The 21,865-nt window shown below is 42.4% G+C and overlaps 2 protein-coding genes across 3 annotated transcripts in view; one reads left to right on the forward strand and one right to left on the reverse strand.

Moving 5' to 3' along the window:
* The first annotated feature begins 6,291 nt into the window (after positions 1 to 6,291).
* Positions 6,292 to 21,865, forward strand: part of RAB2A (RAB2A, member RAS oncogene family) — a 65,822-nt gene continuing 50,248 nt past the window's right edge. Inside the window, exons 1-2 of one of the 2 annotated variants that reach the window (XM_061123364.1) lie at positions 6,292 to 6,626; positions 20,487 to 20,542. In XM_061123364.1, the coding sequence (XP_060979347.1) occupies positions 20,524 to 20,542 (19 nt within the window). In that variant the 5' untranslated portion in view covers positions 6,292 to 6,626; positions 20,487 to 20,523. The remainder of the gene's footprint in view (positions 6,627 to 20,486; positions 20,543 to 21,865) is intronic. The other variant, XM_061123363.1, reaches the window with a different exon arrangement.
* Positions 10,048 to 12,696, reverse strand: LOC133042610 (splicing factor 45-like). Its single transcript, XM_061123362.1, has one exon. The coding sequence runs from the start codon at positions 12,607 to 12,609 to the stop codon at positions 11,464 to 11,466; it is 1,146 nt and encodes a 381-aa protein (XP_060979345.1). The 5' UTR covers positions 12,610 to 12,696; the 3' UTR covers positions 10,048 to 11,463.

Consider the following 21,865-nt stretch of genomic DNA (forward strand, 5'->3'; position numbering starts at 1 on the left):
AGACTTGATGTCATTTCTTTAGATATTTATTTCCAGATTTCAGGGGCAACAAAAGTGCCCTTGCAGCAGGGACTGATCTGGCCGGTGGGGATGGGGGAGGGGATGGAACCACCAACACTTTTTTATAGAGAGGGAAACTTAATGTCCAAAAATATGTTAAAGATAAATGCATTAAGAGGTTTTAAAAAAAAATAGAAGAACCACAAGTGTCTATCAGACACTTGAAAAAATATTTGGCCCCAATAACCATACTAGCTATATGGTATTTCTGCCTGGAGCTCAGACCACTCCCCCAAGCTCCAGACCCAAATGTCCAGCTGTTCATTTGAGCAACTAAGATACAGCAGAAGTGATTTCCAAGGATAGGTCATAAAAGATACTGAGGTTTGGGCCTCCTGCTCACTCTCTCACCCCTCTCCCACTGGGAGAAATCAGATTCCAAGTCACGAAGATACTAAGCAGTTCTCTGGGAGGTTGTAAAGAACTAAGGCCTCAGTCATGTGCATGAACCACCTTGGAAATAAACCATCCAGCCCCAGTCAAGCCTTCATGTGTCTGCCGGCTACAGCTCTGGCTCAGAGATTAACTGCAACCCCATGAGAGACCTCCAAGCTGGGGCCACTGAGCTAAGCTGCTCCTAGATTTCTGATGCACAAACCTTGGGTGAGAATAAATGTTTATTGCTGTTTTAAGGTTATACTGTAGTTTTTAATAATCTATTTATTTGAAGAAATTGTTGAGAATTGATCCCCAGATTCCTTAAATTGAGAAATTTACAAGAGTAGAAGTGCAGCAATGATTCTTAGGCAAATCTAAATTCACCTTGCAGATTTTTAAATGTGAGTCTTTAGAGGTAATCTCAATTTTGGAAGAAAAGACTTATTCTTTTAATAACTTTTTTAAATCAAAAAAACTGGAAAAAATAGACTTCTATTTTCTACATTTTAGAAGTGAAAATGTGATTCTTTGATAGTCGTTTTCCTCTCTCACTCCATGTGTTGAAAATTCTGATAATGAGATCGCTAGATGCAGAGACAGAGTATACAGGAGGATAGTGTTAGTCACTTAATCATGTCCAACTCTTTGAGACCCCACGGACTGCAGCATGCCAGGCTCCTCAGTCCATGGAATTCTCCAGGCAAAATACCGGAGTGGGTTGTCATTCCTTTCTCCAGGGGATCTTCTTGATACGGGAGGAAGGGGAGGTGGAAGAAGGTTGAAATGTGATCTCATAGTTCCTGGCACCCATCTCTAACAAAAGATACCAGTGACAGAAGGTTTTCTGTGTCCACACCTCCCATTGGGACATAGCTAGCTTATCATGTCCTCAAAAATGGAGAGAAATGGTTTTCCCTTTATCAAAATTTAAAGACCTTTATGGTAATGATTAAAATAAATTGAAGTACTCATGGGAGTGGTAATTGGTTCTCTCTTCGCACAACATGAGGTATATGCCTTATGGTTCCTCATTCTTATAATGATTCTGACTTTTCCAAAATAAGGGCCCCTACCAATAAACACAGCAAGGATAAGTGGAGGGAAGGGTTTGAAGTAACTGCATGGTCTAGTCCCTGCTGACAAAACCCAGCAATGCAAAGAATAAAATATTGCTGATGTTAATGCGGTTCTGTAAGGGTCAGTCTTCTAATGTACTTAGATACATTTTCAGAAAATCATTCAACTGAGATTTGGTATATAGACTTTCTACCAGGAATAACGTACTTTTCAGAGTTCCCTCACATGTACCTCCCAGCAATTCTATTAGCAACTGGAATTATTATTTCTACTGAGTATATGACAAAAATTCTCAGGGTCAGCTTGTTGGTGGCAAGAAAGACTATAAATTAGACCTCCTGGAATCCAATATAGGGCCTTTCCCCAGGCCACTGTTAAGGGCTTAGAAAAGTGGGTAATTTAAGAACACAATTTTGGTTTTTAATTTGCTTTTAAATTTTGTATTAATTCAAAATAGTTTATATTTTTAATCCATGATTTTATAAAATGAGCTTATTGTTATAATATTCACTGTTTCTCTCATTCACGCACTTACATAGATCCTGTTCTATCATTGTTAAGTCCACTGATTAAAAAAACTAAGCTACATACAAAGTTTGAGCAAGCTCCAGGAGATGGTGAAGGACAGGGAAGCTGGGCGTGCTGCAGTCCATGGGGTCGCAAAGAGTCAGGTACAACTGAGCAACTGAACAACAACATATAAAAGAAAGTTTGTTCACTCACCTGCACACACTTTGGTTAAGGATGTGAATTTGCAATCATTCCATTTTGACTCTTCAAGTAAACCTTTGAAGGGGGAGCAGAATGGAATGGAAGAGAGAAAACAGTCACCTCTGTCTTTGACAAGTGGTCAGAAATAGGTCACAAGTAGAAAAGTAAGATAGGGAGTACTAAGTGTGTTACCTGGCAAGAATATAAATGGCTGATGAGATGGGTAAGGTGATTGATGTACAGTGGAGAGGGCTGTTGAAGCATTTAGAATGATTAGGTTTAAAGCAGTAACCATGAAAGATAATGTCCTTTGAGGCTCAGTTTAGATGGCCCTCCTGTAAAATCTACCCTTATTTCCCAGAACAAAATTCTGTCCTCTAAGATAACACTGTCCCTCTCCCATTAGCCTTCATCAAGCCAAAACTACCCATGACTTAGCACAAAGAGACTCTAATCTTCTTCCAGGCAGTGTCTTTGTTGGGCTTATTTAACTCCTACAATTCTTAGTGACAAGTTGGAGGTGGAGGACAGGCAGAGGATGAAGGGAAGGCAGAAATGACTTCAGTGTTGACTTAGTTACTCCTTCGATCTTGACACTTTGCTAGACACTGCACTTTTGTCATCTCATGAGGAATCTAAGGCTTAGAAAGTTTAGTAATTTATCCAAGATCACTCAACTGATAGGAGGTAAATTCAGGATTTGAACCTAATTCTTTCTTCCTCCAAAACTGGTACTGAGCTTATTAGTATTTGCAGGAAAATTAGTTCTGGCATGGTGTTTAGAAATGGCTGAAAGCATTTCACATGATTCTTAATTATTTCTGGGTCATGAACTCATGCAGGGATCTCTCCCATAAAATTATATATATGCAAATACATACAGCACTGTGCATACCATTTCTCAGGGATCACAGGGCTCCCAGAGCGCATCAAGGGCTAGCCAAGGAAACCATGGAAACCAAAGTAAGACCCTATGATGACAGTATTCCAAACCACTCTTCTCCTATCCCATTACCCCCACCTCTCTTCCCACAGTCTGAGAGCCATCAAAACCAGAGAAAGTTTAAACACATGAAAAGTTTGATTGGGAAGAGCAAATTTAAAATTCTGATATAATGCTCTACTTAAAACTGTCATGGAAAATTTGAACAAGGAGACCTTGGAGAATGTAGACTATCTTTAAATTTCAGTCATGATCTCCAGACCACATGTGACGTAAGACTGAGAGATGAGGTTCAGAATTCATCCTGCTCAGAATTCATCCTCAGGGGAGTGAAATAGCTGAAAATAAACTGAATGGAAAATCCTAGGAAGTATCCTACGATTTAAAGGAAGAAAGGTTTATTTCTATCATTTTTGCCTATGAAATTTTTCTTAAAAAATGTCTTTGGGTTTTGGGGGCTAAATAAAATGCTTGGATGAAGTTTGTGTGGTTTTTATTTATACTCTGTATTATTTCAAAGAGAATTTAAGATAGTGTATAGGCTTAGAGAAAATATAATAAAATATGAATTAGACATAGAAAAAAATAAACAGAGACATAAACTAGGGAGACAGGAGTGGAGCTGATTTTATAACATGAATTTGTATACTGATAAGGCCTCTACTTCCTCAAGGTAATTTTTAAAAATTATGCAGCACTAAGGGTTTCTCATATTAAGTATATATTTTTCAGAATTCACAAAATACCTTCACATACATTATCTCATTTAATCCTAAATTGAATTATTATTGAATTATTCTCTATATTTTCCAGAAAAGAAAACCGAGGCTCAGGGAGGGACTTGGAAAATCTAGTCCTTGTTCTTTTCAACGCCACTGATTGTTACAGTTCCTGGGAATGGATAACTGATGCCTCTCAGTTCTCTGGAAGAACAATAAAACACTTGATTCTGTGGCCACGACATCTTCATGAGAGGATTACTACCTCTTTACAGGTGCTTTAGATCTGGCGATGGACAGACATAAAATTGAAGGACTTCAGACTTGGAATAGACCTTTCAGGTAAGGTCTTTGATCTCTTTATTGATGAGTGCATCAAAACTCTCTAGTAAGCCAAAAGATTTGTCACAATCATTCTATCCATTTGTGGTAGGGCCAGGGTCAAAGGCAGGTTTCCTGAATCCTTCTCTACACTTCATTGTCTCTATAGCTCCATACATACCCTTTCTATATTTTTTTTTACAGACGCAATTCTGACCTTTCTTTCCCCAGTTCCTCTTGTGTTCACTGAGTAAACTGCTGCATGCCAACTGCCCGGCTACCAGCCCCTGGTAGCCCCTGCATGACCTGACACCAGTGACTTTTCCCACTGCTCACTTCCTGTAACTGCATGGGAATGCTTTTGATTGTAAGGATGCTAGTCCTTTGGGTAACATCCTCACAGAGTGGTCTTGTGCAGACTATGGATAAAGAACATAGTTTTGTGAACAGCAGGGAACTGAGTCTCTTCTGGAAGGAGGGGACTTTCTAGGTGTCTGTCATCAGGAAAGATTTGAGTGAAGGCACTTAGATGGGAGGGACAAAATGACCTTTGAAATTTTGGAGGACTTGGGCAGGGACTGTCTCTCCCACCTCCCAAACCAAAGTGAACCAGGTTATGAAATGCCTGGTAATTTTTCATGTCAAATCAAAGGCCATTCAACTACATACCAGCCAACCACTGTCATCCCCGCATGAAGGTGGCAGTAGAATGACAGGTTTCAAAAGGGAGAGGGAAGTATTAGGCAACAGGAACCAGGGCCACGGTCACCCAGTCACTTCTCCCCTAACAACGACTCTTCTTCCACTGCCAAGGTCAGAGGCCATGGGTTAGCAAATGAGCTCCCTTAGGCAACTTTGAATTCCCTGAACCAGATTCGGGACCTCTATACATTGTTTCTTGTGCCTAAATTTCAGTTCCCTTCCTGACCTTTTGTCCTTTTGACAAACTCTTACTCATCCTTCGTATGTCTGGTTCAGAGACCATCTACTTTAGATAACCTATTCTGACACTATCCTGTCCTCCATCTCCTCTTCCAAAAGCTGTGTTCTTTTAGAACAGACTCTGCTTTTAGTTCCAATGCCCAGCAGTGCAGGAAATATAGTATGTACTTGGTGTCCGTTGAATGAATGAAGAAGTCACTGTGATCTTTTGAGTGCATTTTTCAATAGGTAATTCATGAGCAATGATAAAATCCAAACTGCACTCGAAAAATTCAGTGAAAAGTAGATCTTCCCCCAACTATATCCCCTCCGACCCTTGGTCTCAGTTGTGTCCTTTCAGACTATATACATAAGGGTATTTAAGTGTATTCCTGTCATTTTTCTACACAATAGTAAAAAAAAAAAAAAAAAAGTTATTTTTATTTGCATAACAATACAGCTTATACACAAATATATATTATATATATATCACTTATTACATATAGTCGCTGTATCTGTAAATATATATAGCATTAAGGATATATTTATAGACTAAGTCCTGTGCCTTTTTACTTGGCAGAAGTCAGGCTTTTTTTCCCTTTTAATTAAGACCACGCAGTATTCCACCGCAGGGTTACGCCAAGGTTTCCCTCACATTCCCTGATTTAGGGTTTTAGATTTATGCTTCCATTATTTTCACTGTCAAAGCCCCGTCCTCCAGCGCAGAAACACCCTCACCCTCCTACCCCTCGCCCCCGCCCGCCGTCCCAGCGGTTCCATCATTTTCAAACCCCTGGTCACGAGCCCACGGCAGGCCCAGCGCCAAACGCGACCTCTGCCTTCCACCACGTAACCCCGCGTCCCCTCCGCAGAGCGGAAAGACGCGGCCCCGCGCGCGTCGCGGCGACGGAGCCACACGGCCCCTCCCCTCCCCTAGCGTCTCCCGGCCGCCCGCGTCGCCGGCTCAGAGGGGCCGGAACGACCGGCGCCGGGCCTCGCCTGGCTCTGGGTAGACCGGCAGGACGGGCGTGGCCGGCTAGGCGCGGCGCTGGGCGGAGCTCCGGCGCGGGCGGGGCGGGGCTCTGGCTGGGCGGGGCTCCGGCAAGCGGGGCGGGGCGCGGCCAGCGTGCAGGGCTCCTCCCCTTTCCTCCGGCGGCGCCGGAGGTCGCAGCACTTCCGGGTCGGCGCGGAGGCGGGGCGGAGGAGCCGCGGCGGCTGTTATTGTTCGAGTGTGCTCGGCCGGCGGTGTTTCCCTCGGCTCGGTCGGTGTCAGTTTGCCCAGCTTCCCCTAGGCCTCTCACTCCCGGCGGCTGAAGGCGGCGGCGACGGCGGCTGCGGCAGGCGGGGCCTGGCTTTTCGAGGCCGAGTGGCGCCGGGGTGAGGGGCGCGGAGGAGGAGGAGCAGCAGTAGGAGGAGGAGCCGTGTGCCCTGGCACCGAGCGGCCGCGGCCATGGCGTACGCCTATCTCTTCAAGTACATCATCATCGGCGACACAGGTGAGGCCCGGTACGCGGCGGCCGACCGGTCGGGAGGCGGCGGCCCGGAGGCCGGGGCCGAGGGGCAAACGGCATCGGGCCGCGGCGCGGGTTTGGTCGCCGCCGGGCGCCTCCCCGCCGCTCCATTTCCGCAGTGCTGGAGCTGGTGACGTGGGCACTGCGAGCGGCCGCGGCCTGGCCCGCCGCCCCGGCCCCGGCCGGGCCTGCAGCCGGGGGCCGTGACAGCCGTTTCACCGCCCGGTCTGGGGAGTAGATGACAGGGGAGCCGGCCTGGCTCTGAGGGTTGCACGCCCTGCCCGGAGCCCCTCACCTTGGGCCTCGCCGCCGCCCCCGAGAAAGGAAAAGGGGGGCCCGGGGAGAGCAGAAGGGGATGGAAGGAGGGTCTTGGCTTCCCTGACACATCCCACCTTCTCCGACCCGTTCACATCTGCCACGGCCTGAGCAAAGCGCTCCCCGGCGTGGAACAGCATTACTTGACGCCTGGGGAATGCCTTTCGAGGTCATTAAAGCACGGAAGAGTTCTGTCTCTGTCGACTTTTGCCACGTGTAAACTGGCGTTATTTGATAGTAATGCAAGGCCCTTCAGTGCTCTCGGGTGCGTGTGCGTGTTGGGGACACTGGCTTTTTTTCCGATACATGAAATCCAGGCCCACAACTGCCGATTAATCAGATGACCTAATGTCCATTTGAAGCAGAAAGGCATACAGCTATTTTTCACTTAAAATTACATCCCAGTGTATTATACAGATAAAGTAGTCAAACTCATTGAAAATATATTTTTTAAATTATTTATGGATTTTTTTGGCATTACTGTGAATCTAATAATAAAGCTAAGACGTGTTCAGGTGTTACAACTATTAATATACCAGAGTCTGATTTCAGTGATGACTCTTGCACAACTTTGGACCCTTTGCACAACTTTGGAAATGTAAGCGGAGGCTTGTGGTTGTACTAGCAATATGTCACGTTGAATAAGTAACACAAGAGACCTGTTGATTGCTACCTAAAAGAAAGATTTTCTGCTGTAAATACAGCGTTTCAGCAATGTTTTTTGGCGTGCGCGTTGAAACTTGATGTTTCTCTTTGCAAAATCCTGGATAAAGCAATGTTTTGCACATGTTCAGTAGCAAATTTATATACTCTTTAAAATACTGAAGGAAGTGGGGTTTCGAAGCCTACTGGTATGTTTTAATTTAGGTTGTTAACAGTGAGATTGGAAGAGGAAATTCACAATAACTATAATACGAATGGGTTTGGGAAGTAGAAGAGTTATTATGGACATCAGCAGTAGTGACAGTTGAAATTAGCCTTTGCAGGTTTCTCTCTTTCAGCTTACCTACCAAACATCTACTGTGGGTGAAGAGTTGTGCTGGGAGTAGTGGGGCTACAAATGTTAGCAAGTTGGTGCTGGGTTCTTTTGGAATTTGCCCTCATGCCAAAACAATGTCCAGGCAGTTCAGAGGGAAGACATTCATTCTTGCATCGCTACTGTTACCCACCTGGTTCAAGTACACTTGACAGTAGACTGTCCACTGCGTCACTTTCTCCCCGCTCCAGTAACTGTCAGATTAATCTTCCGCAAGTGGGTCTCTTAGGAGCCCATTCCTCCATTTACATTCGTTTGTTTGACCTTCAGGGACCTCCACATCTAAGCATTATTCCCCACGTCAGCCTTCTTTCCCAGTGTCCACTAGTCCCCGTCTTCTTCCTGCCGTGAGGTCCTGTGCGTTTACCTGGTCACTGCTGCTCCCTCTGTTTGGAGTGCCTCTCTGTCAAATTTGTCTGCCCTCAAAGTTTGACTAGAGTCTTCCATAGTGGTTTCACAGTCAACATTTATTAAGTTCTTTTGATGTGTTAGGCATTCCTGGTATCCCAACTGGAAATGACTACACCTCCTTATCTGGATGTATCCCCCTTTGTATTAATTCCTGACTGTTTTGTAGATACTTGGGTGGGCATTTGTGTTTGATTACATACCTCTGGAGGGCAGAAAAGGTGTTTTTGCGTGGTTTTGTATGCCAGGAAGAGCTTAGTAGAAGGTAGGCCCCAGATACTTAATTACATTAATGAAAGAATAGCCAAACAGGCCATAATGTTCCTATTAGTATACATTGATAACTTAACAGAAGAATTTTTTAGCCGAGTTCTGCCATTTTCTATTTATATCAACTTTGACCAGACCCATTTACCGTGTTTTCTTAATTCAAAGTAGACCCACTTAATGTGACCCCCCCCACACACAAGAATGACAGTAAATCAATAATGGGAGATCCATCCTAATTTTTTTTGACGTCATAGTGTGGAAAACATGCATTTTTAAATCGAAGAAAATCGCTCCTTTTCCTGATTTTCAGTTTTCCTGCCTATTGAAACAATCATTATTTGTGTGCCCCACCCCCCCCATAGTGAGATAAAGTAAGGGCAGATATGAAACACTGCACGTGATCGTGATGCTGCTCAAGTGTTCCTTTTCTTACTATATGGCCAAGTGCAGTTAAAATACAGCTTTAAATTTTTTCATGGGTAGTGTCTCATTCCTGAAAAATCATTTAGGAAAATGTGTCATTTAAACCTAGATATAAAGTGGAAATTGGTTTTTAACAAGCCTGGACTAATATCATAAGCAGATAATTATCAAATGCAGAAGAATCGAAAAATTGTAATAAACCTATAATCTTGGTACACAGAAGCACAAACCTAGTTGTGTTCTATCTGAAATACCCTTTCTTCTGGGCTCCACTCTCCAAAACCCCACTCCAGCCAAAGTGAAGGTCGGGTCAGAGTTTTTTATTACCTTAGCAGCTCCTATTCATTCATTCTTTCAGGGTGATAACAAACCCCACCCTTCCCTAGCTCCCTGTACTACCCTCTCTTCTTTATTTAACCACCCCCACAGTTTGGTTTGCCTGTTTTTTCTTAAAAACTTTTAAGGACAAGTGTTGTATAAGAAGGGATTCCCTCGTAGCTTAGTCATTAAAGAATCTGCCTGCAATGCAGGAGACCTGGGTTCAGTTCCTGGGTCAGGAAGATCCCCAGGAGAAGGGAATGACAACCCACTCCAGTATTCCTGCCTGGATAATTCCATGGACACAGGAGCCTGGTGGGTACAGTCAGTGGAGTCGAAATAAACAAGCGTGAACACATTATCCTAACATCTGAATGTGTTTTTTTATTTGAGATATGATTGGCTATAACACTTTTAGTTTCAGACACACAGCATAATGATTTGGTAAGTAAATATGTTGCAGAATGATTACCACAATAAGTTTCATTAACATCCATCACCACACATAGCTAGAAAGTTGTTTTTTCCTTGTGATGAGACCTTTTAAGATATACTCTCCTAACTTTCAGCTGTTCTATACAGTGTTGATGACTATTCATCATGCTGTACAGTACATCCCCAGGACTTGTAGCTAGAAGTTTGTACTTTTTGATCACCTTTACTGCAGCGTCTTAAATAATCTTTTTGTTGGTTTGGAATGTTTTTGACTTTGTTTTAAAAGTGAGGGTAGGCATTCAGTATCAGACATGTTTAATAGATAAGTGGATGGGCTTTTGGGGAAGGTGCTGCAGGGCTCTACCTGGAAGATAATACTTGATTTGCCAGGTGGGCAAAGGGGAAGTATCTAGTAGATAATTGCAAGTGCATGTTTGTAGCTCAGTCATTGATGTTTTTAAAACATAGTGATATTCATTGTTGTCTGACTCTTTGCATCTCCATGGACTGCAGCACGCCAGACCTCCCTGTGATACTGGGAAGCTGAAAACAGAGCTGTACCATGGGCCATTTTATTGAAGACTTTGCATGTGAAAGAGAAGGCAAGAGTGAGAAGTTTAGAGTTGATTGCAAGATCAAGTTGGCTGGTGTGTGTGTATGAGGACAGGGGAGACTTGAGGTTGAAAGTTTGAAATTACTAGAGAAAGGGTAGAGGCTAAATCCCAGAGGATTCCGGGAAAGAACAGTATTTGATTCTCTAGGTTTGGAACTGTAACAGCAGGAAGACCGCTTTCTCTGGGACACTCTCATTTGAGTTTCTTTAGATCCTTATGAGTCACCTGGTGTATTGGTTTTTTGGTGGTTTTTTTTTTTTTTTTTTTTCTTCTTTTAAGGATTCAGTGGCCTAACCCTCAGTGATTTTGAGTTACTTGATCTGAAGTGGAGGTTCATGTTGCAAAACCTAAGGCCAGAAACACTAATCATTTTATATAATTATATGAGCAAGTTTGTTAGACTGTTTCAGAAAACAAACTGGGAAGTTGGGAGGCAGAAAACTTCCATTAACTTTTAAAAAATTATATATCATGCATGTAAAACAAATTCATATTCTATGTTAACACAGTTTAAAGAATAGAGTTGAATCAAGCACCCATGCGAGAGAAATACAGAGCCTCATCACTTGAGTCTCCACAAGGCTTCCTCTCACCTGAATTCTGTATTAGTCCTTCCCTAGCTTTTCTTCATAGACGTCTCACTTAACACATCCCTAAACTATAGTGTCTAGTTCTGCCTGTTTTTGGATGTGTTCGGTTGTTTTATTAAATGAGAGAGTTATGTTTCTTTTTTTCTTTTTTTTTTTTTGTTTTTTTAAAAGGATTTTTATACTATATTAAAAAACCACAAAATAAAAAAGGGATCAGTCAACATATCTTAGAAGTCCTCACAGAGTCTCTGCACCCACAGCCAGGAAAGGCCCCCCTGATGCCTTGTTCTCCTCTGCTCACTCTGCAGCTTGCCGAAGGATCTCTGGAGATGACTCAGGCTCTAGTTTTTAAAATCAAACTTGTTCTGCCAAATCCAGGACCCTGAATTTATCCAAATTGTAGAAACATGCTTTCACCACCGTCCACCAAAATACCTCCCGTTCAGATCAACAACAGCTTTAATTGCTGACTCAACCCTCTCGAATTCTAAAAATATTCGTACTGCTTCATCATCAGGGGCACCAGGAATTTCAAATATCACACATTTTCCAACTTTGCCATATTTTTCACACTCTTCCTTGGTTTCTACTTCCAAGTCTTCATCCACCTCTCCTGCACCAACCATGTTCCTGAGTAGGACCACTTTGGTAGGACACTTAAGTATTTCAGTTAATGGATTCGAATCCGACTTCTTGGCTGCGTCTTTCTCGGTGGCGTCGCCCACGATGATCTTGCCGCCCCGCTTGCTGGTCTTCTCCACCGACAGCGCTGTGCTCAGGCCCTGCTCATGCTTCCCGAGACCCTGGCCTTCCCGGAAGCCGTACTTCTGCATGATTTTATGTGCTACCGTGCCCCCCATGTTGGCGAGGAAGGAGTTGCCTGGGCCGGTCGGGGATCGGGGTCTGTCTTGTTCCTCATACACTGGGGGAGGGATAGCAGCTTTGGAAGACTGTGAGCGAGGTCGTGAATCCTCTTCATAAGGGAAGTCTCGGGGTAACTCTTTGTCCTTCTCCACAAGAGACGTGGGAGGTGCAATGGCAGCTCCGCCCATACTTCTTTTCCTCCTCTCTCGCTCATAATCTTCATCGTCATCAGAATCTGGATCGGGTCGCCTGGAAAACCCACTAGCTTCATGTCTGTCTTTACGCCTCTTTTCTCTCTCTTCTATTTCCTTCTGCCTTTCCAGCTTCCACTGCCTCTGTCGCTCCTCTCTTTGGCGCTTCACTACTTTCTCATAATCGTTAGGAAACATGGGATCATATTCATCAGCTAAGGGGATCAAAACTTCTCCTGCAGAAAACCCGATGGGAACAGGGTCCTTGAGGCCTGCGGCCACGTGCGGCGGAGTGTCCACGATCTGCCGCTCATCTGAAGAGCCGCCTCGCTTTAGGTCGATTACTGGAGCAAGGACTGTACTTTGTTTTGTCCTCTGGCTCTTGGCCTGAGTGAGAGCTGCCTTCTTCACCTGGAGCTGAGACTGCAGGAGTTTGAAGTTTTTGGACCAGCCTTCTGTTTTTGAGTCGCTGGTCTCCACTCCCAGGTCATCGTACAGGGACATCTTCTCAGTTCAGTGCCAGCGCGCCCGGCCGACGCTCCCGGGCCGCGGCGGCGCACCGACGCCAACGCGCCGCCGACACCGCGGGCTGGGCGCTCGGCCAGTTATGTTTCTGAAACATACCTTTTAACGTCACCCAGAATTTACTTGAAGTTTTTGCTTTCTGCATGTTATTTACTATCCTTCAGGATTTTGACTCCCCTTTCCCTTTCCATCCCAGCCAGTGTATTTGCTGCCTGCTTCCCCTAATATTTATATTGCTCCTGAGACTTCCTTTTGAGCCACAGAGGCCACGGCCCTGGGTTCCTCATCCCTTTCCTCCTTTCTTCTCTCCCGGTGAGCCTGCCCCTCATCTCCAGTCATGCCCCACTCTTCTGTCTTGTGCTTGTGTCCTTTCTGTCTTGTGCTTGTGTCCTTTCTGTCCCCACTCCATTGCTGCTCCCGCTCCAGCGTCAAATTAATGTCCTCCTTTATCTCTCCCCCTGCTCCCCCTCCCCGTGTTATCTGACAGCTCTCCTCCTCATAGCCTGTCGTTCTACTGGTTGACTTGAGCATATCCTACTTTTGCCAGCTCAGCTGTTTTCCCCTCTCTCTGCCCAGCTGTGTTGCTCCATTTTGTTCTTCTCTGCTCATCCTCAGTCTGGGAGGCTGTGTCCTTTGCCACAGAAGATAGAACCACGTACTGACTGCCCCCGTCCCTCTCTCTGACTTTTCGTTTTCTGTGACACTTCCCCATTTTTTTTCATCAGCCTCGTTCATTTGCAGGTTTTAAAATACTCCACATTCTCACTGTTATTCCTCACTTGAAAGTAAAGAACACCCAGCAAAGAGATGCAAAGTACCATCTGCTGTCAAACACTCAGAGTCACCCTTTTTAATGCCTACCGTGTTCCTCAACTCAGACGACTTGGGTCTCACCCTTGGAGATACTGTTTTAGTGGATCTGCAGCGAGTCCTGGACATGTGTATTTTTTAAAAAACAGTCTTTGTAGTGGTACTGTGACACTCCTCTCCTTGTCAGTTATGAGCCTTTTTGCCTGACTTTTTCTAAGATTAATTCTTTTCTACTGTCAGGTTTTCTGCTCTCTGGGATTTTAAGTAATTGCTAAGGCATATCCAGGTTCAATCCCTGGGTTGGTAAGATCCCCCGGAGAAGGGAATGGAACGCACTCTGATACTCTTAGCTGGAGCATGGACAGAGGAGCCTGGTGGGCTCCAGTCTGTGGGGTCACAGAGAGTCAGCCATGACTCAGCGACTAACACTACTACTCCTAAGGCACATCCTGGGTGAATTGACACAGAATTCTCCGCTACATTAGTGTTTGGCACTCTGTCTACCTGCTGGACTCTTGGGAGGACTTCTCCCCACTTTTTGTAGTCCATGCACAGCTTCCAAAGCTTTTAATCCTTTAACTGGCTGTGTGAAGTAACCATTTCATAGATGAAGAAACTGAGCTGTGTCCTTTGGGGCAAACTATTTCTTCTCTCCCACAAGCTCTTCTACTGTTCATAGCTATGATGTAGCTCTAAGTTTCTCTAGTTCTTTCTTGAAAATGTTGCCGTTTTCAGGGGTAGCTGACTGTTACTGTGTTTCTGGTCCAATCTGAGGGAAAAAAGAAGAAAATGAATGTTGATGGATGATGAGTGAAGTTCTTGAAGGCACAGAGTTAGTGCCTCAGAATATGATGAATGTGTGCTAGGTAGCCTCTGCTGGTTAGGCTGCACACATTGACCAGTTTATTTCTTCTTTCAAAAAGGATTTAAGGGCACTTACATACAAATTTTCTACAGTTTTAGATGCAAGTAAGAGAGAGTGTATTAGCTTATGTTGCCAACATAACAAACCACCATATTCTTAGCAGCTGCAACAATGCAAATCGATTATCTTAGAGTTTTGAAGTTCTGCGTAAGTTCATGTACATGGCAGTACATGTCAGAAGTCCGATGTGTGTCTCACTGCGCTGTCATCAAGTTCTTGGCAGGTTGGGTTCCCTTCTGGAGGGTCTGTGCTCATTCAGGTTGTTGGCGGAATAGTTCTGTGCTGAGGTCTCCATTTTCTTGCTGGTGTCATCAGCTCCCGGCTTCCCAAGTCTACCCACCTAGTCACATGATTTGACCCAGGGCCCCCTTGCTTCATCTTCAAAGCAACAGTGGGTCAGGTCCTTCTGTGTCAGTGTTTCTGACTCTTCTTGAGTCGTCCAAACTCTGATCGAAGCCAGGAAAGGTTTTCTGCTTTTAAAGACTTACATAATTAGATTGGGTTTACCTGGATAATCAAGGATAATCTCCTCATCTTGAGGTCTGTAATCTTAATCACATCTGTATGGGTCCCCTTGCCTTGTGGGGTACCATACCCATAGGTTCTGGGGATTGATTAGAGTGTGTGTATTTTGGAGTGGGGGGAGTGAGGGGTTTTATCCTTCCTACCACAGCAGGCTGAGGAGAAGCAGTAGGTAGAAACAATAAATTGAAGCCAGAAATAACATTAATATCCATGCTGTGTACACTTTTTTGAAGTGGACACTATTTAGCACCACTGCAGAAGGAGAAGAGGAGATGTCAGAGGATGAGATGGTTGGACAGCATCACCGATGCAATAGACGTGAACTTGGGCAAACTACGGGAGATGGGTGAGGGACAGGGAGGCCTGGCGTGCTCCAGTCCACAGGGTCAAAGAATTGGACACAACTGGGCAGCTAAACTGACTGCACTGCAGAGAACCCTCCTCTCATCTACTTATTTATAGTAATCATCAATTTTTAAAAGTATGTGTACTCATATACTTATTCTTTAATTGAGTCTTGAAAGACATTTTCTTCTGGTTCCCTTAAAAAGAATACAGTGTAGTGAAAAATGTAAATATACAAATAGTATATTTGAACATGGGCTTCCCAGGTAGCGCTAGGGTTAAAGAACTGCCTCCCAATGCAAGAAACGTGGATAGATGCTGGTTGGATCCTTGGGTTGGGACGATCCCCTGGAGGAGGGCATGGAACTCACTCCAGTCTTCTTGCCTGGAGAATCCCCATGAACACAGGAGCCTGGCGGGCTACCGTCCATAGTGTCTCACAGAGTCAGACATGACTGAAGTGATTTAGCAAGCACACATGCATATTTGAACATATGGGGCCTTTTCTAGGGGTATAACTCATTGAATCTGAACAATTATATCCATGAGGAAGGCTCTACTTTACAGTGAAGAAAGGTTGACTGATTGTCACATCACACAGCCAGTAACTGACCAAGCTGGAATTTGAGCCCAGATCTTTCTGACTCCAAAGTCCATGCTCTCTCTCCCATGTCGTACACATTTTTTAATTCCCACTTATTCCATATCATACCTCTTGTGTTGGCTTATCAGCTGCTTAGTCTGTTGAGTTGATGTGGAAGTACACAGTCCCTCAGTTCACTTTTATACTAAAACAGAAACTACCTCCACTCTGCAAAACCAGGCAGAAATATTCTATCAATAAAACAAGGATAAAGTTTGTTCACTGCTTCTCAGCAGCTCTGTAAGCTTGGGCAGCCTCTTCAGTCTCCAAATCTCAGTGTCTTCATCTATAAAATGGAATAAATAAGTGAGATTTTATGTGTGACCCTGACTAAATAAATGGTTAATAGTTCATCTTCGTTTTTTATCTTTTTTTTTTATCATTTTTATACTTCTTTGAATGTTTTCAAGAATTTCCCCATATGCATTTGAAAAACTAAACCAAACTTGACCAATGCTATATAGTGTTTGAATAATGCTGTTCATAGCAAAAATAATTTCTTTCACCCTCCATGTGAACTAATATGTTCACATAATAGTGACTATGTTGATTTTTTTTTTTTCCACTTCCTTGCGTAGCTTGCTTATTTATGGCCAGCTGATAACTTGAAAGAGTCTGCCATCTTTGACTCTCATGGTTGCTTTCCTAGCCTGTGCAGGAGACCTGGGTTTGATCCCTGGGTTGGGAGGATTCCCTGGAGAAGGGAAAGCCTACCCGTTCCAGTATTCTGGCCTGGAGAATTCCATGGACTTTATAGTCCATGGGGTTGCAAAGAGTTGGAAACAACTGAGCGAGTTTCACTTCACTAGCCTCTGTTGGTGTTTTTTTGTACTTACCATATTTGTCTGCAGGTTGATGTTTTATGGAAGGTTCCTTACTTTATCAACATTGTTTTAGCAAGATTCAGAATTGTTCAGCAGGATTCATTTTATTCCAGGTATCTGTTTTTATCGGCTTTGCCTAATGTAGTCTGTATGACCATCCAAGTCCAGTAATGATATAGAAAGACTGACTTCGTTCTAGGAAAGAACCCATTTGATTAAGAAGAACAGAAGGCTGCTCCAACTGGCTGAAGAAGAGAGGTTTTGATGAGAATTTAGAATGTTCAGGAATCCAAGAAAAACTAAACAAGTCTGGGGGAACTGGACACTCTGAAATCTTTGTTTTGTTCTTAATGGCTGCTCTTTTGACTCTTAAGATAATTAGAAATGTGTTTTTCTTGTTTTAAAGGTGTTCTTTCCTTTCTCTCTTTTTTAAAACAACCTTTTCACTCTTAGTTTTTTACTTTATTTCACTTAATATATTTAGATTCTGTGTATTGGTTCTTCAGTATTTGAGACTAATTTTCAAGCCAAGTACTTGGTCACTGTTTTTATATGTTACATGTATGCTTGAAAAGTGTGGTGGAGTCAGGGTTCCATTCTCATCAGTTAGATCAGTCTTGCTATTTGTATGAGTCATATCTTCTATATTCTTCAGTCTTTTGAGTTTGGGAGTGAGATGTAAATATCCTGTGTTATGATAATTGGATGGGTTTGGGGGATTTTTTTGTTTGTTTTGTAGTTTTGTCAAATTGATTTTCCTTCCCACCCCAGTAAACTTGAGGACTAATTTGTAAGGTGCGTATGGCCTTTACATCTTGCTGAAGAGTTCATTCTTCCTTTGTTAAGTTCCCCTGCACTTTTTACGTGTTATGTATTTAGTAGTGTAGTTTTTGGTATTTGAGTATTTGATATTAATATTAAATATAAACTTTTTGTTCATATTTGCATAGTATATACATTTCATTTTCCTTTGGAATCAGATTTTTTCATTTTGTTTAGGAAATAAACATTACAGATACAATTGAAACCTATTGCACACACTTCACCTCTGTCCCTAGAGGAAACCAATCTCCTGAATTTGGTATTTAATCTTCCTATGAAAGTTTCCAAATGATTACTAATACATATGTATTTATCTGTAAATGATGCACAGTATTTTATGTATTTTTTCAGCTTCATATTAATGGAATTTACTGTACTTGCTCCGAAACTGTTTTGTTCATTATTTTGAGGGATTTATCTATATTAATATATTTTGTTCTATTTTATTGATATTTATTGCTTGATCAGTCAAATTTTCATCATTCTGCTGCAGTGTAAAAGACAGCTCTGCATGGATCATTCTGGCTCCTTGAGCGCAGGTGCCAGAGCTCTGAAGATACACCTCCAGGTGGAACCGCAGGTGGAGGGGTGTCCCCTTCAGCTCCACCAACTAATCTCAGTCACTCTCCAGAGTGGTTATCTGGCAACTCTCATCTTTGTTTCAGCCCTACTATGTCACTTTCTTTAAAGTCTATTTTTTGTGTAGCCCAGTGCTCTTATTTTTTTAAAAAATTCAATCTGAGAGGCTGTCTTTTACCAGGAGAATGTAATCATTAGTGAATTTGAATTTTTTCCTGCCATCCGGCACCAGCCTGGTTCAGTCACAAGCAGGTGTCAAGGCCTGGGTCCCAGGTTGCCTCTTTGAACTTCCTGGGGAGGCGCACTTGTCCCACACAGGAAACAGTATGGTGGCCAGATCTCCCAGGCTTGTCTAGTGTCCTTGTAGGACAATCTGGAAAGAGGATACCTGCCCATAACTTACTTGTGCAAATGAACAATTCATTTAAATTCCTGAGTTTTCTCTTTGTAAAATGTGTGTAGTACTACTGGCTTAGTGTGCTCTATAGGGTTGTCCCCCAGTGTTCTAAGTTTTGGGTTTTTTTCCTCTAACTTTGTAGCTGTCTTTGAAACTCAAATGTCAGTAGTTTCTCTTCATTTATTTACAGTTGATAAACCAGTGGAAGTGGGGTGCATTTATGCCTGCTCTGCAGCCTTTGGCATTATTAACGTTGATGGATAGCTCCCCCTTAACATTTGTTCACCTTTAGCAGTAACTACTATGCTTCTAGGAGGCAAATAATACATTATTCTAAGTCCTCTTGGGTATTTTAGCTTAGACTGCACTCTTGAAAATTTCCTTAGAGCCTGCTGTTTGTGATTAGAAAAATATCTGGATTGGGTGGTGGCTCCTGCTTACTCATTGCTTTGGTAAAGTTCAGACATCTTTATCTTCAGTTTTCTCATCTAGAAAATGTCAGTAGTACTGGCTAACTTACCTACCTCACAGGATTTTTGTTAGCTTGAAATAAACATTGTACACAGATGCTTTGAAGCTGCAGGGTGCTTTATTAATGGTAGTATTTTAGAGATATTTTTTCTTACATGTTGAGTATTCTAAAATTAAGTTGTGTGTTTGGGGAGGGGGGGTGTCTTGCCTATGGAAAAAGGTATTCACTATGCTGACTTTAAACTATAATTACTTGAGTTGAAAGAAGCAAAACAACATGTTAACCTGCAAAATGGCAGTTCTTTGATCTTGAAATTCTCTCTGTACTCTATAAAAGAAAAAGTCTTTTCCAGACTTGGATGAGAAGAATATTGGGTAGGAGGTGCTCTTTTTCACTGGTCTCCAGAAAAGAGGTTTTAAGATGGAGAGTTGTTTCCTATACTCACTCATGGTGTCTTGAGGTTCCTTGCCAAGGTTTCTCTTAATTTTGAACTTTTTGGAAAGAGGCGGTTCTATATATCTGCAGGAGTCTTCAGTATAAATGAATCTATTGGTCAAAGGTTATCTTCTCTGTTTGGCCCAAGTATTGTTGGTTCAGTTTTAACTATTTCAAAGGACAAAGTAAAAGTAGATTTATCCACAACCACTTACGTTCAAAGCTCTACTTGATACAAATATTAATAAATAGGGAAATTCGTTATTAGGTTATAAACTGAAGCAGTAGTAGTTGTTTGCCTGGTGAGATAATTGACCAATCCTTTAACAAAAATATTTGTTAACACTTTTCCAGGTTGATCTTTGGTATGGGGTGAAGAATTTCTTCTGATTTTGCAGCTAAGTGGATTTTTAACTGGTTGAATAACTATCCTTAAGTACTGTTCATGTAGGCCACCTGAAGAGAGCATGCTGCTATATTCAGTCCTAGATTTTTACATTTTATATTGGCAACAACTTGGATAAACTCCACTTTGGTTGAAAGAATTAATGTGTGGATTACACCAGACAGAATCCAGAATGGCTGACTAAATTTAACAAAGTGGAGTTTAATAAAAATGAAGTGAAAGCACTATATTTACTTTTTTCTTAAAAAAAATTATTAAATAAGATGGAGGTAGCTGGTTAAATAGCAACATATGTCTAAAAACTTAGAAGTTTTACATAACTAAGTCCAGTTCAGTTCAGTAGGAGTCCACAAAGGAAGAAATGTGACTCTCAGTAAAAGTGTAATGTACAAACAAGGCAGGTAGTAGTTGTGCTCAGTCAGGACTCAACTGCAGTTCACTTATGAAAACTTGGTTCAGAGGGACATCTGCTCATTGGAATCTGTACTCAGAGACCAGTCAGGGTGGTACAGAGGTGTGTCAACCATATTTCCCAACATATTTAGGAAAGGAAGAATAACTGAAACATTTTAACAAAAAAAGACTTAAAGGAGAATATAACAATGACTTCAAATACTTAGGTGACTGTCATATTAAGAAGGGGCTTCAACTTACCCTTTGTGGCTTTTTGCAGACAGAATCAGGACTACAAGTAGACGACTCGCTGTGAAATGGAAAGAGTGTTAAGTGGTGAGTAGGTCGGTTACTGGGGCTGTTGAGGCAGAGGTTTGATTGACACATTAGGCTATGGAAGATGAAATTTATGCAACCAGTAGGGGATTGGATTTGAATATTTTTTTCTTTTTAAAGAAAATTAAGGTATTATGTGGGCATTCCCGGTGCTGGAGTTAAGAAAAGGAGCAGGAGTGCCCTACCCTAAGGAGGAGACCAGTTTGCCACAATGACAAGATGGTGTAATAGAAACTTGTCTATGCAGGGTACTGAAGGAGCATGGAGAAGACTCATTCATTCTACCTGGAGTGAACAGCTCATGACATTCAGACTTTCAGTAAACATTTACTGAGGACCCACTGTATGCTGAAGACTGTGCTGTAGCTTTCATACATTTCTCGCAGTAATCCTCATAGCTCCTAACCCCGTTTTACAAATGATAGATCAGATATGACACGATCAGACACTTTGAGAACTTCCCCACCTGATAATCCTGTAGAATCAGTTTGTGCTTTTGCCTCCATTTGTGTATTTGTTGTTTATGGAGAACAGAGAATAGAACTGAGCTACTCAGTCTTTTGTTTTGCCAAGAAGGTGGGATGACTTTATACCAGGAATGTTCTGCAGAGTGTGGTCCTGTGGAGTTTTGTCGGGATTTGTGGAGGCTCAGGAATACAGGAATCTTGGGACCACACTATGAAGAGCATTGTGTGGTATAAAGAGTTGGTTTCATATGCTCTGGGTACAGCTTCATAAAAGAAGCTTTATTCCCCATCTCTGAATGGGATAACTAACTCTTCACTCAGACTTCTGACAGGAGTTATTGAGGCCTTTCCACCATTTAACTTTTTTTTCTTTCTTGATCTCCCCCACCCCCACCCCCCCATCCATTTTGGCTTACAGTTTCCTTACTTGGAGAATTTACCCAAGAAATGGAAAAATCGTATTGGATTTGAATGTGAATCTGTCAGTGTTGAGCCTTAGTCATAAAGTAAGTCTTGTTAAAAGTACTACTGATTAGTTATTCTTTAGTGGCTTTTAGGAGTTAAAAAAGGAAATAAAAAAAAAAATCAAAATCTTCAGTTTCACAAGACATTATTTTACTTTCAGGCTTCTAATTTTCTTAGCAGACCAGTATTTAATGTGACTATTTATGGTCACACTAGAAGTTTTGCTAGTTATTTAAATGCCACATCACACTGGAGGTTGTTGGATGGGGCTAGTGAAAGTATTGCTTATATAGTGTTTGATGTTAAAATAGATCCTTTGAAAAACTCAGATCTTTTTAAAATTATAATAAAAAAATGTTTATGGTGAAAAATGAAAATTTAAATACTCCAC

This window comes from Dama dama, chromosome 21, assembly GCF_033118175.1.
Source record: "Dama dama isolate Ldn47 chromosome 21, ASM3311817v1, whole genome shotgun sequence".
NCBI classification, from domain to species: Eukaryota; Metazoa; Chordata; class Mammalia; order Artiodactyla; family Cervidae; genus Dama; species Dama dama.